The sequence below is a fragment of the Psammomys obesus genome, unplaced genomic scaffold (assembly GCF_907164565.1).
Source record: "Psammomys obesus unplaced genomic scaffold, mPsaObe1.curated_primary_1811, whole genome shotgun sequence".
NCBI lineage: Eukaryota > Metazoa > Chordata > Mammalia > Rodentia > Muridae > Psammomys > Psammomys obesus.
In genome coordinates, this window is record NW_026592118.1 from 12530483 (window position 1) to 12545193 (window position 14711).

General features: G+C 50.3%; 2 protein-coding genes across 3 annotated transcripts in view; one reads left to right on the forward strand and one right to left on the reverse strand.

The window, feature by feature from the left end:
* The window catches only part of Galntl5 (polypeptide N-acetylgalactosaminyltransferase like 5), a 114015-nt gene extending 112576 nt beyond the window's left edge, over positions 1-1439 (reverse strand). The window contains exon 1 of the mRNA XM_055612888.1: positions 1327-1439. Within this exon, the coding sequence (XP_055468863.1) occupies positions 1327-1439 (113 nt within the window). The remainder of the gene's footprint in view (positions 1-1326) is intronic.
* A 725-nt stretch (positions 1440-2164) lies between these two features.
* The window catches only part of Prkag2 (protein kinase AMP-activated non-catalytic subunit gamma 2), a 252269-nt gene continuing 239722 nt past the window's right edge, over positions 2165-14711 (forward strand). For both annotated transcript variants that reach the window (XM_055612650.1, XM_055612651.1), the window contains exon 1: positions 2165-2782. In XM_055612650.1, coding sequence (XP_055468625.1) covers positions 2669-2782 — 114 coding nt within the window. In that variant the 5' untranslated portion in view covers positions 2165-2668. The remainder of the gene's footprint in view (positions 2783-14711) is intronic.

The window sequence follows — 14711 nt, forward strand, 5'->3', positions numbered from 1 at the left end:
TTAACTGGGATGTGGTGCTGAGAACAGAAGCTTTATCTTCTGTAAGAATAGTAAGTGCTTTTAAAAGTTTCTCTCTCTGTGTCTCTGTCTGTTTCTCTGTGTGTGTGTGTGTGTGTGTGTGTGTGTGTGTGTGTGTGTGCGTGTGTGTATATGGGTAGGCATGTACCATGGCTCTCATGTGGAGGAGAGAAAACAACTTTTCAGGAATCAGTTCTCCCCTTCTTTTTGAAGCAGGGTCTCTCTTGTTGCTGCTGTGGCACTGTGTATCAGCTGATGGGAGCACTGGGGTTACAGGTGCGCCTCACTGCACACAGCTTTTCACGTGTGTTCTGGGGATTTAACTCAGTCAGGCTTGCTTGCAAATACTTTTATACACTGAGCCATCTCTTTATACACCAAATAGCCATCCCGGTATTTGGATTTAGGATTCCAAGGCCTCAAAGTCTGCACTCCAAAAAGGAAAATCCCAGCACTTGAAAGTCAGATCTCTGTGATTTCAAGGGCTGCCCTGTCTACTGCGTGAGTTCCAGGACAGCCAGGGCTACACAGAGAAACCCTATTTCTGAAAAACCAAAAACAAACAAACCACAAAAAGGTTGAGAGAAGATTAAAGAGTACACACACACACACACACACACACACACACACACACACACGGAGACGGTGCACAAAGGCAGGTGATCTAAGAAGCATTTCCCTCAGAGCCTTTCCCTCTCTTCAGCTTGGTCTCCTCTGGCGGCTACTTCTTTCAAAGCCTATTTTTCTCATCATGTGGTGCCATTTATACACCTGGCAAATCATCATGACAGAGATGAACATTTCAAGCTACACTTACTTGACAGTCCTGGCGTGACTTTTTAGTGGCTGAGGGTGGCTTCCTTGGACACTACACACACACACACACACACACACACACACACACACACACACACACACACACACGTAGGATTTTACCTAATTTGTAGGAACTAGGTTGGAAACGTGGAAACCCAGGAGATAGTTGAACCCAGGTTATCTCTCATGCAACAGACAGATCCTTTCCTAAATCTTGGTCTCTTGAGCATGCTAACCACATCCCCTAATGTGAGAGAGCAGGAAGAGAGGCAAAGGCCACCTCCTCAGCCGCCCCATCGTGTCTTCATCCAGCGACCCCTATCACATTTATTCTCTGGGTAATGCCTGTGCATTACTGATTACAGGGAGCAGATGAGCTAATGTCAGCCTCGAGTGACCTTTGGTGTCACCAGGTCTTTAACTCCGAACAGGAGCGGAAGGTGCCCCTCACTCACACCAGAAGCCCACGGTTGAGCAGCCTGGAAGGAATACCAGGGCCCTGGGTTTCCCCGCAGTGCCAGATCTGCAGCCAGTAGCACATGTGTCCCAGAGCACATGGTGTGTTCGCCCTGGTTTTCAGGTCCGAGGTACTCATTTCCTCCCATGGTTTTAGGACTTTGGCACTCACTGAGGATCAAGGTTTGCTGTGCAACCTTTGATGAATCTGAAAAGAACCGGGTCGTGGAGGAAAGCCTGCACTCGCTACGTCATTCTGGACGAGGATGGGGGTTCCCAAGCCGCAGGGAAACGGAGATGCGCGAAGCAAGTGCGGTCACCCGAACCACTCACACTCTGGGGCTTCAGTCGCGGCGTGGTTGGGGTGTAGATGTGTGTTTCCGGGGGTCAGACCTAAGCAGAGACACTACAAAACCCGATGGATCAGAAATGAGCTCCGGGCCAGTCCGGAGTCGGCTTAGCTTGAGTCAGATAATGCTCAGCGACCACCCCTGGGCGGCGTGGGCGGCGTGGAGTGGGACAGTGGCGCCGCACGCCGCGCACTTCCTGTTCAACGCGCGCGCCGCCTTCCACCGCCCAGCGCTCCCGGAGCCTGCGTCGGTGCCAGGCCCGGCCCCTACAGTTCCCCGGGTCTCCGGGGACGCCGCTCAGAGGACGCCCCGGAGCGGGCGCCCTGCCCTATTCTCCCCTAGGGACTGGGGCGCGCCCTTCGGCCCGCAGAACCCAGCCAGCGGCTGCCACAGTTCATTCCTGCGGCCACGCGCCAGCCCAATTGCGAGGAGCTTTCGCCTTTGCACCTCCTCTTCCCCCTCTGCCCTCCCTCTCGGCAGAGAGGAGGCCCTCCGGGTCCCAGGCTCCCTGCCGCTTTATTGTGCGGCCCAGGGTTATGCCTTTCTCTCCCAAGTGTCTTTCTCTGACCACCGTTTCCAACAAGGCACAATCACGGGAAGGCTGTTTTCCAAATTGCTGTTGCTAATTGCACCTGCCTGGCCGATTACCTCTGGGAATCTGTGGGAGGAGCCGAGAGGTGGAAAATGTTGCTTTGCTCTGCAGAAAGAGGAAAACTTTGTCACCCAACACGAGACTTCTGCCACGCGTAACCAAAAGCAGCACGGGCCGCGACTCTGCAACCGATGGTTCCGTAGGAGAAAGAGGTCGCTCCAATCCGGCATTCCGCTGACCGCCAGCCCCTCGGGTGGAGCCCCGCGTGTTACCTGCGCCACCCGCCCTCCCCGCGGAAGTCCCCACGAGGTGTTTTCAGGGTAGAAGGACAGTCATAAAAAGCGCGCGGCTCCAGTGTAACGGCAGCAGCCCTGGGAGGCAGTGAGGGGACCGAACCCCGGGGACGAGGCACCGGAATTAACTTCTGGCTAAAGTTATGGGAAGCGCAGCCATGGACACCAAGAAGAAGAAAGAGGTTTCCAGCCCTGGCGGGAGCAGTGGCAAGAAGAACCCTGGCCTGAAGAGAAGATCTCTGCGAGTGCACATTCCGGTGAGTCCTGTTCCTGGAGCTCCAGACTCCGGCGGCGCCTAGGCGGTTAACACGGGACACCCTGCGCGCGCCGTCCTGTCCCTCCTGTCCCTTCGGGAGGCTGGAGAGGGGGAGGGGCAGAGCCCAAGCTGGGCCGTGGAGCCCGAGGTTGGATCTTGGTCCGCACTCTCACGGAGCTATGGGACTGTCTGGAACAGGGGCAAGGGGTGTCTGCAGGGAAGCGGGGACGCGGAGCGCGCACCCGGGTGCGCATTGCCTAGTGAAGGACTGGGCGTAGCCCCGGATCCGGCCGGTGCGGGTGCTGGGGAGGGGTGGTGGTGAGTCGTTTTGTTTTGTTGAAAAAGGATGGTGTAGACTGCGGTTCTGTGTGTTGGGGGGGAGGGAGGAGAGAACGGGACGAGCTGTGCGCCACCGCCAGGGACCGAGGAAAAGGGCGGTGGGTGGGGACACTGCGGGGGCCACGGTGTGGCTGCACCCACAAATGGCTATCCATCGCCACCCCAATTTCCTCAGGGTGAATGTGAGTCACCGCTGAGGCCCCTTTGCAGTGCTTCCCTTGGTTTGGTTCCAGGAATATTTTGAGTCTCTGTGGATTTTGGGGGTTTGAGGTACCCTCGTTTTATACAGGGCTGCTGCTAACTTTAGCCGAGATCACGCTGCCACCTTGGTTGGACTTTGGTGACATTGATTTAGCCAGAGGGAGAAGCATGCAGAGTAGCTTGCTCACAATGCTGAGCATCTGTCTCATCCAAGGGTGCTTGTTCTCCCCTCCCTAGAAGGGGGATCAGGTCGAAGGAGGTGTGCCCCAGCCCTTAGCTTTACCCAAAGGGAACCCCTACTTGCCTACATCCTGGTGGTGACCAAGCAAAGGTCACAAATGCACATGCCAGGCAGCTCAGTGAGCCCCAACCCCTGCCAGTGCTGCCTGATGGCATCGACACATCCCTGTCACAGCATAGGGCTTGCCAGCACTCATTTTCGCCCTGAAGAGTAAGTAGTAAGCCTTTCCTTTTGGGTTTGCCCCAAGCTCTTTCTGTTAGATGCCCCCTATCTTCTTTTCATTCCAGTCCAGGAGGGCAGTGCTGAGTAGAGACTTGGGGTTTGGAGCCCCACACGGCTAATGGGGGTGCTTCGGGGAGCAGTGGCCATCTGAGGCCCAGGGTGACCTGAACATACAGGAAAATGGGTTTTATTTGAGAAAACACTCCTTATTATTTGCCCATGAAAGACATTTTAAAACTATTTTAAAAAGTTAATTGCTGCTGAGATCTATTTAACACTGACCTTTTGAGCTGGCCCTTTAACCATTCAGCTTGTCCTGTTTGTCTCTGAAAATGGTGCCAAGTTTTGTCTACTTTGTAGAGAGGTTGAAATAAAATAATAAATAGGGAAAGTCTTTACAGTGTAAAGTGCTGTGAATTCATATGGTTATCATAAGCATACCAGAGTGCAAGAAAGAGATCTCAGCACTTAGGAGGCCAGGGCATGGTGACTAGTCCAGGCTAGATAGCAGATGGATCTCAATATAAATAAATAAATAAATAGATAGATAGATAGATAGATAGATAATAAACAAACAAATAAATAGTGACATAACAAGGAGAGAAGATGGAATGGGGGAGAGAAATTACTGCCCATTGATAAGCCATTTTGAATTGAGGCCAAATGGAGCAGCTGATTCCCCCACCCATGTGTATTTGTCATGAGAGTGGGGTGATGTGTGTGGCAGAATAGGGCAAAATCCAGCACTAGCTAAGGGACTGATAGGTGAATACTGAAAACCAGAGTTAAAGTTGGGACATTCTAACATGTTCTTGGCATGACCCAAGCCTAAACTGAGAAGCCATTAAAATGTGAGGGACGAAAGCTCACAAGAAGTAGCCAGACAGGCCAGCAAGATGATGTACTTTGGTAGGCTTCCAGGGGTCAGAGTCTGAGGCCCCTCTGGTGAGGGAAAGTGGTTGGGGTATGCTCTGAGGAAGACAAGAAGGACCTGAGCCAGGCAGGATCTCGTGTGACACTGAAGCTCTCAGAGACGTTGGCTTCTTCACCTACTAGGCATTAGTGACAGAATGCACATGTTCCTGGCCCTCTTGGGAGAGGAGCTCTTGAAGTCCTTCAGCGTCACTGGAGGCTAAAAATGGAGCCAAGAGCAGCAGGCCAGTCGGAAGGTTTTGGTGGCACAACTGGGCTTGAGTTAGCCCATTGCTCAAGACATGCCTGCCACATACTGTGTAGCTAGTAGGGCAGTCTCGCCCAGCTTGAGGCCACAAGGCCCTGTGCCGTGCTGGTGATGGGCCTGTGACCACGCTTCCTTGCAAAGCATGAAAATAGGAATTGTTTTCTGACACTGGGCTGGGGGACCAAATGGCAGTATGCTTTCTGTCCCTCTCGCCACAGAAACACCCTGAATGGCAGCCTGGGAAAGACATTCAGTTTTGACCTTGACCGAGACTGGTTTGTGCATGCCCTTTGATGGCTGGAGTTTAGGGCAGGGGGTTTCAAAGTGTGGCTCTTGAACCAGCTTAAGTGTAATAGCATTGTTTAATATGCTTTTAAAATATCAAATCCTAGGTGTCAGTTTAAACCTACTGAATTGAAATTGTTGAGACAAGACCCACAATTCTGTTACTAAGTTCTTCAAGGGATTCTTATGCCTCCTGGGGTTAAAAAGAATTGGTTTCTAAGTTCCATTTTTTATGTTCTCATGTCATTGGTTCTTTGTGTCATTTGTTTTTCTATCCCTCTAGCCTTCCTTCCATCTATTGACCATCCATCACTGTACTGGCTAGTTTTGTGTCATCTTGACATGAGCTAGAATCATAGAGGAAGGAGTCTCAAATGAGAAAAATGCCTCCATAATGTCCGTCTGTAAGGCATTTTCTTAATTAGTGATCAATGGGGGAAGGTCCCAGGCCCACTGTGGCCCAGGGCTCTATAAGAAAGCAGGCTGGACAAGCTGTGTGAGCAGGCCAGTAAGTAGCACCTTCCGTGGCCTCTGCATCAGCTCCTGCCTCCATGTTCTATCGCTGTCTGAGTTCCTGTCCTGATTTACTTCTGTGATTAACAGTGATCTAGAAGTTAAGCCAAATAAACCCTTTTCTCCCCAACATGCTTTTAGTCATTGGGTTTCATCATAGCAATAAAAACTCTAAGACAATCTCCTGTTATCTTCCTAATTTTCCAAATTACCCATGTATAAATTGTCCATCTATGTATCCAACCACCCACCCATCATCTATCTACCCATACATCCAAACATCTATCTATATGTCATCTGTCTAATCTGTACAAATATTCAGGTATCTTCTTCATTCATCTATTTATCAATGCATTAATAGTCATGTATGCATGTCACATACCTGTGTGTATTCCTTATCTGTTATCTCCATCCATTAAGCATCTGCCCATCGATTTCTTTCTATCCATTCATCATCTATCGTTCATAAATCAGCACACTGTTCCATCCATTTTTTAGAAGAACTGCCCTTTTACCACTGATTGTTTGACAATGACAGAATATTTTTGGCTTCCAAGTAAAGACTAGCCAGCAGCTGGAGGAGCCCAGTGTGAGTCAGCCTCTTCATGCTTCAGTGCCTTCCCATCTTGGGGTGTCTGTGGACATAAACTTCTAGAGGACCCAGCTGTCAGAAGCTTCAGCTGTTCGGTGCAGGTCCCCAGAAGTCTTGTGGCTCCAGGTTTGTTCACAAAGCCTAAATACTGTGTCTCAGCATCTTCATGTGAGAGGTCTGGCCAGTGAATGTGGGCACAGCATTCCAGCTGAATGTCAGCTGGACACACCGCCCGTACAGTTGAGCATTGGAATCCAATGGCGACCTTACTCCCACCTTGCTTGTAATGTGTGTGGATATCTGTGTGTTTATCTACTATCTGACAGTGTGTGGATATACTAAAATTCACATGTTGAAACAGTACATAATAGAATCATGTATGTATCAGTTATTTAATGACATTACTTAGATCTAGAGGTTTAGTTATTGGTTTATTAACTGTACTCAAGGTCTTCCCACTGCGACCTGTGGCCCTCCTGTCTGGAGGCACTCTGTGGCTCCATGTCCTGAGTCCTGTTGTGACCAGGAGACTGGAGAAACCATTTGAATTGAGGTTGCCTGAACTGTCTGCTAGACACACAGCCACATTGTCCTCCATTGCCTGCTGTTGTGAAGTCACCTGGGCACATGAACAGGGCTGTTGTGGCCTCCACCCCAGCTAAGTTACCAGCTGACCCCAGAAATCAACCAGACCTTGAGAACTTTCAGAAGATGTAGAGGAGAGAGAGAGAGAGAGACAGACAGACAGACAGACAGAGAGCTTTAAGGCTCCACAATCTGCCATATTTGAAAGCAGAAAGCAGCGGCAGGTGCCGATGGTTACCCTTACCCTTGTATAGGGAGGTAGGGGCCATGGACGTCTTGGTGCCAGTGAAGTCCCCAGGCCTTGCACTGTGCCTGCTACATAATAGGCTTGGCATAAATGAAGCAAGATGCAGCTCTGCAGGTACCAGACACAAGAGCAAGCCAGGATCTTCCTAGTCTAGCATGTGCTAATGTTCAGTGATCTTAAGTACAGAATGACTAGAACGTATACCCAGAGCAGGACTGATGAAAGCATGGTAGAGTAAAAACTTGGAGGAGGCAGAGATGCTCCTCATTCTCCTGATGGCTGTCTGCCCCCAGCCCCAGGATGTGAGTCTCAGAGGCTACACTACAGGGCCAAGAAGTGGTGCTTTAGACAGAGAAGGGTGGCTCCCAGAGCTGCCCCACAGTCTTCATCACACACTCAGGTTTCTCCCAGTCCCATGGTGGAGGGAACAGTGTGGGGGAGCAGCAGAAAACAGGCCACAAGGGCCCCTTACGGCGAGGCTAAGATACACTTCACTTGCTCCCCGATGCCTGCATGCATGTCCCTAGAACAGAGCCATTGGAAGAGAGGAGGTAACATTGTTTATCATGCCTCGCAGGAAGGGACCACATTGGGTTGGGTTTTTGGGTCTGTTGTAACTTAGCCACACTCCAGGTGATGCGCAACCACAAGAACCTACCTCTCTTGGGTCTAGAGGCCAAAGTCCAGTGTCAAGGTGTTAGCAGGGCTCTATCTTCTCTAATTCTCAGAAGAGGATTCCCCTTGCTTGTACTGCCTAGAAGCCCCACGTCTCTTGGCTTGTGGCATTATCACCCCAACATTGCCTCCACCTTAGGTGGCCTCTTCCCCTGCGGTTAGTGGCTCTGCTCACCTGTCTTCCTCTTTAAAGAATGTCAGTTATAGAGGATTAGGGTCTACCCTAATGACATCACCCTGGTTTAGCTCCTATTTTAAACAAGGTCACATACACAGGTGCTGAGGGCTAGAACTTCGACAGATCTTTTTGGCCTTAGGACTCTGCTTCTCAGGCTGGGGATAGTGTGGCTTATTGAGCTGCCATTTCTGTGCCTTCCACCTGGCACAGGACCCAGAACACAGGCTTGAAAGGATTTGTAATCACCCTACCTGGCAGCAGATGTGTAGTTCTTTATCTCATATCCAGCAGGTCATTTCCCTCTCTCTCAAAGGTCAGCCCTCACCCTGTGGCATCCTTCCTCTTTGCTTTTCTGACACAGAGGAGGTCACTATAAGACTGCCCTCTCAAAGGACTTCCATGCCTAAGGGCTGCTGCGCAACAAGCTTCCTTCAGTGAGGACGGGGTTTTGCCTCACAGAAAAACAGCTAGGGATCCAGGGCTACTGAGAGCAAATTGGTCTCTGTTGAACACTCATCAGCAACTTCACTGCCCAGCTAGAAAACACCAAAACACCAGGGCGCTGGCAGGAGCCTTGTGGTCCAGATACTATCCCATTGGTCTGTGGCAAGCCATGAGTTGGCAGAGAAGGCTTCCTGTCAACAGGAAGTAAAGGATGGAGATTTAGTTATTTTCAAAGTAGGTAGAGGAGAGAGTACAATTTGAATGAATAAGCAGGCCAGCGGGAGGTGCTTCCCTGCTTGTGGGCCATGAGTGGTGAGCTAATGTTTAACCATTTCCTTGGCTCTGGCTACACAAGCGCACCATGGGTGGCAGTGGAGTCCTCTGAGAGTTCCCTGTGGTTAAGCCCAAGGGACATGACTCCCCTCTCACGTGGCTCCCCTACTGATCTCTGAGTGAGGTCACAGCTGATCAACCAAGCAAGTGAAGGCCTGCTCTAACCTCAGTGCTCAGCGCTTCGTTATCAGTCAGTGCCATATTCCAACAGATGCTGACAAGTTTGGGACTGCTGAGGCCGGTGGGACAACTAAGAAAGAAATGGGCAGACTGGCTGTTTCCTGGGAGGTTGAGTTTGTTCTTCCTATTTTAAGTTAAAGGAGGTGGACACAGAAATGGAGGAAGCCAAGAATCCTAGAGCTGGGAGGGTGAGACTCTTTGCTAGGCTCTTCCAAGTGTCTGGAGTGCCCACAAAAGCAAAAGGGGCCAAGAAACTGAACATCTCTGGCAGAGAGCTGAGTGGATCAAAGGGGAGGATATGGGAAATGGGAGGGAAAACAACTGCCAAGAAACAGCACCTCAGAGCCCATTTATTTTTCAGAAAGTTTTCCAGGCCATAGTAACTGGTTGTAAAGTTTCCTGAATGAAGTATGGGCCAAGAAACAGATAATGACAAACAAGAAGTGTTTTCACGTCTTCCCAGTCAGTCTAGGGTTAGTTGATTGTCTTGTGTTCCATCAATGGGTATAACAGTACCCAGCCCTCAGTGGAGACTAGGAATTGCAATACCTTTTTCTAGATTTTATTTGAGGAGGGCCATTGAAAGAAAATAGAGAGAGGCATCTACACAGCACAGGGAACCCTAGCAAGAGCACCAAGTGTGGAAAATAAGAGGTCAGCTGCATCAGACTGCCCACTTGCCAGTAATATGTCCTTGGGTAGAGGAATACTCCAGGACTCAAGCATCTGCCTCCATCACCAAGCCACTCTCTGGTAGTTAGAGCCCATTTCCACCAACAGGAACCAGGTCTGAGCAGGAACAGAAAGTAGGTGCTCAGTGAGAGTAACAATTTACTTCTACTGCAACTGTTCACAGCATTCGTCAGGCAGGGACAGATGGACCACTGGCACACGGGACAAGGGAACTCAGCTCCAAGTTCACACATGGAGGTCTGGACATGGGGTCTGCCCATCCTTATTCTTGAATGTAGTCTGTGCTGCACTGTTCCATGGAGGTCCTTGGTCTTTGAGCACCACAGAGTCCAACAGATTGGTTCTCCAGCTGGCCACGCCTTCCCTGCATCCAGGATGCTCTTCAAGGGTCTGCACATGAGTGTGGGAGGAGAGGTGCTGGGGGAGCTGGTTGTCCCACACGTAGGCATTTGATAACATCCTGTTTCTACCAGCAAAGATGAGTGAGTGTCCAAGGTGGTATTTTGGCCCAGGAGAAAAGCCAGCAACAGGAGAATAGAGAAGTTATTTGTCCCCACACCATTCTTGCTTGTTAGATGTGGTCTGAGATTTCTGAAATGACCTTGGGGCACAAGTAATAAAATATTCTCAGCTGTATGACAGAGAAACACTGAACAGTGGTACCAAACAGTGTAAGAGAAGAACTTGGCCAGCTGGACTTCCGTTGGATTGCTGAGTAACAACCAGGAGAGGAGGAAGGGCATGTGGTGCTTCCTGGGAATCCACTATGGTTTGCTCTCACGCCAGCAGCAAACCAGGGTCTCAAACTCAGGTCTTCTATTATAATCAGGTTGAGAAGAGAGGAATTCCTCAAGGCTACAGGTGAGGCCAACTGCCTGGCCCATGCCCCCTGCTTCTTGATTAGAGGCCAGAAGACAATAGAAGAGTTCTGTTTTGTGTTGGCTCAGAGCAACAGTTGGGATAGAGGTGAGCATAGCCCAGGCTGCAGTTGGCCTGACATATTTTGGGCTGGTCTACATCTTCTATGGTCATGCCAATGCCAGTTCTCAGGAAAGGACCAAGGCAGAGTCCTGGGGGTAGCAACACTGGCTCTGGATTCTCTGCTGTTGTGAGGTCAAGGGGCATGCTTGTCTCTGTTTCTTGTTAAATGATGGTGCAACCCTTCAGTGAACTGCATTCCCTTGCTCAAGGTTTTTCTTGACCCATGATTATCTGCTTTGGCCTTGCAGTGGAAGGAGGAAAGGAGAGCAGACTGAACCAGACAGACAAGCAGGCTGTGTTACCACGGATGTCCCAGTCAACCCCCCAGGGACATTCTGGAAGTGGGATGCCCTTTGGAGTTGCCTCCAGATGGAGAAGGCTGAGCCGTTGTGTTCATGATCCCCGTGAAGAGGAGAAAACCTTGGGGAACATTAGCAGCCATCTCTTCTGAGCCTACTCGTCTTTGATGTATCCTCTGGTCTCCTTAATCAGACCCTGAGCCTCTTCAAAGATGACTTCTCAGGGCAGCCCAGAGAAAGTGCCCCCTACTGCCCTGAAGCTCATGGTGCTAGGGAGTGAAGAGTGGACTAAACAAACCAAGATGGTCTCTGAGAATCAAAACGTGTAGCTGTCTTTAGACACTAATTTCTCAAAATCTGAGTCTTTGAAAGTCACTTATTGGAAGAGAGGGGCCAGGGAAATGGCTCAGTCTGTAAAGTGTTTGTGATAAAAGCTCAGAAGTCCTGAGTCACATCCTTGAAACCTATTGTGAAAGGCAAACCAGGTGTGCTGACAGTACTTGAAGAGGCATGGGAAGACGGATGGCTGGGGCTGGCCAGCCAGCCAGCCAGCCTAGCCAAATCAGGGAGCTCCAGGGTCAGTGAGGGGTAGAAACAACTGAGAAGACACACAGGCTCGACCCTTGACCCCCTCCATGCACACATACACTCACCTGTATGCTCATGAACTTGGGTGTGTGCAATAGCGTGCTCGTGTGTGGACACACACACACAGAAAGCTCCAGTGACTTAATGAGAATATATATCTTGGTAATACCACTGTGTCTCTATCTTTTCTTTTTTGTTTCCTACCTAGGAAAGTCGTTTGGGTCATTTGTGCAAGCTAATTGACAAGAAACGGCACTGCTACTCTGCCCGGGGCCATTTTGGTGACAAGACCATCCTTTTGTTGGACGCTGGTCTGGCACCTGGCCTAACACACAGAGGAGGGGGTCCTGGGGCCAAGAGCCGGGCACCAGCCCTTATGCCTCACCAGCTCCAGGAACCTCAAGTTCCTGTGCTGTGGGAGGAGGGAGCAGCCACCTGCTGGGCTCCAGTAGGGACTTGACTGTCACTCACAGCAGATCCTCAAAAACAGAACCTTGGCGTGAGCAGGGAAGTGGGACGGTGCTCACCCACTCCACAGAAGGTAGATGTGGCTGAGTGAGCACACACTCAGGAATCAGGGGCAGAACCGCAGTCTCAGCATGTTTGTCCCCTCGACCTCATGGCCTCTGCCTTTGGTTCCTGGTATTAGGGAGCTAGTTTTCTTACATGCAAAATGTGAATAATGATCCCCTCATGGGACTGAGAGTGTAAAGTTAAGATTTCCATAGTGAATGGGCAAGACATGGAAGTTCTAGGAAGTGTTTCCCTCACTAGAGAGCTAAGGACACAGCTGGGGGGCTGGGATGGCATTTGTGGTGGAAGACACTGTCATTTGGATATGCTAGTACGTGCTTGGTTTTATCCAGTATAAGGCTTTGGCTGGATACATTTCCAGATTTATCTGGCAGCGCTCCTTACTTATGCTGAGATAAGCCCAGGGCCTAGAGAAAAAGCTGCCTTGAGTTGTGGGATGAGATATTAAGCCCTAGCTTAGCGAGCATAGAATTATGTCCACATACCAGGAGCTTGAGGATCACATCATAGGGTGCTATTACAGGAGCTGGAGTGACTCTCGATGTACTGGGAGGTTGTGGGGACAGCCAGCCACAGGCTGGGGAAAGCTGTGAAGACACAGGTTTCAGGAGAGGGGCCTCACCCCAGTCTTCATTCTAGCACACTGAATTGAGCAAGTTCTGAGAACTCAAATTCCTGCCTGACACCACAATATGGCTTCTGCTAAATGGGTACAGGGGACACTCACTTGTCACATGAGTCAGCATGAAACACAGTGAAGAGGGGCCAGGCTTAGCCCTGGGCAGGGAGTAGGGCTGTGACCTAATGTTAAATAGCAGCTTCCACTGGGAATTGAGAATAAATAGTCTGGCACTAGCCTGGGTCAGGACAGCACTCTTTAATGTCTACTCGCCTGCCCTCATCCCTAGGAGGTTAGCTCTCCACGTTGGCTCACTTCTGTCGTCATCTGAGCACATTTCTGTCAGCTGCATGTGACGATGGCACTGCACTGGGCTCAGCCCTCAGGTTCAGGCCTGGGCTCCTCCCTCCCTCCCTCACTCCGCCAGCTTTACAGAGTCACCCCATAGTGCCAGGCTACTTTCCCCCATTCTTTGTCCCAGGTTTTGTTGTGTTTACACATCAGAAAGGTCTGGCTGTACAGAGTTGAGTTCACTACCTTGTGCAGCCGGGCTTCATTTGTAGCTTGCTCCCCACCTGGTGACCCACTGGCTCCCCGGTACCACAGCTCCTGGGAAGCGAGTTTGCTAGGAAGCACCAGCAGTGTACCTTAACTTCTATCTGCACTGGAGTCTTTGGGACCTATCTTTCCCAAACTGCTTGTGATGGGCTTGAGAAACACTTAGTGGCCAGCCCCTTGTCACTGGGTTTCTAGAGGTTTTTTTGCTCTGAAAGGTTTCTAAAAACTGGATCTTGAGGCCAGGGATGTTCTGGCCTGCTGTCGACCCTGACTAGGATAAGAAGGAAAGGTCACTGGGGGGTGAACCTAGTACCACCCCACTCCAGGGTTTATGTTTCTTGTATTGTCACAGCCCGCATCATCTCATCATGGACACTGCCTTAGTGTCTACCGAGGCACCTTCGTTTACAGGATCATGCCAGATACATTTCAGCCTTAGAAAACTCAAATCACAGGGTGCTTGGAAGTAGCCATGGTGAATTGAATCAGCAACAGGCATGGTGTGGCTCAAGATCAGCGGGGAGGCAGAACCTTTCGTTTCCCTAATCCTTCTCCATCTTCCTCAGAGTATGGAGAAGAGAGGACAGGAAGAAGAGCAGTACAGAGTTGAAACGTGGGTGAAGCATAGGTGTTTAATACCCGTCAAGACTGTCAGTCCAATCCTGAACACATGTCTTCATGTACCTGGAGACTAGCACATGTCAGAAGACACCAGGCATGCATGAGTACAAATTTAAAACAGTCTCCATTTTTCTGAAGCACAGGAGCTTCAGCTGACTTCTTGACCAAATTGTTCAAAGATGGGGAGTGTGTGAGATGGGTATGGTTTCCAGTGCTTCATCATCTGGTAGCTGGTTCCATTGATTGTCAAAGTCAGACAAAGGTCATTCTGCAGAGACTGAACGCGCTGGGCTACCCCTTCCACCACCACCTCTCTGCATGGCCTGTTCCATCTCAATTGTCGCCACATGGGTGGTACTACTATTGTTTCCATTATGCAGGTGGGAAAATCTGCAGACGCGCCGCACGGTAGGGGCAGCAAGGCCAGGCAGCAAGCCGGAGCTGTCTGGCACCTGAGCCCACATGGGCTGAACCACTGGGCTGAAGACAGATGGTGCTGGAAGGCAATGTACAACCTGAGAAAATGCGTGGAGGGAGGAAGGTGTTTATCTCCAGCAATTTTTATAGACAGATTTATAGATGTCTTCAAGCCGCACTCACTAGTTCCTCCTGCTGTTGCTGGGTCTGCAGTCTGGAGCCAGGCAAACCCCTGCATTTGCCTTGTTCCTCATTTTTTTTTTTTTTGTGGGGCTCTGTAAGTCTCAATACTCTGGCACGTAGGAACCAGAAAGGAAGGTCCTGAATGTCACCCAGCCAAGAACAATGACATTTTCCTGTCATTTCCAGCTCTGACCTCTCCTGTCATCTTCCAGCGGCAATGTG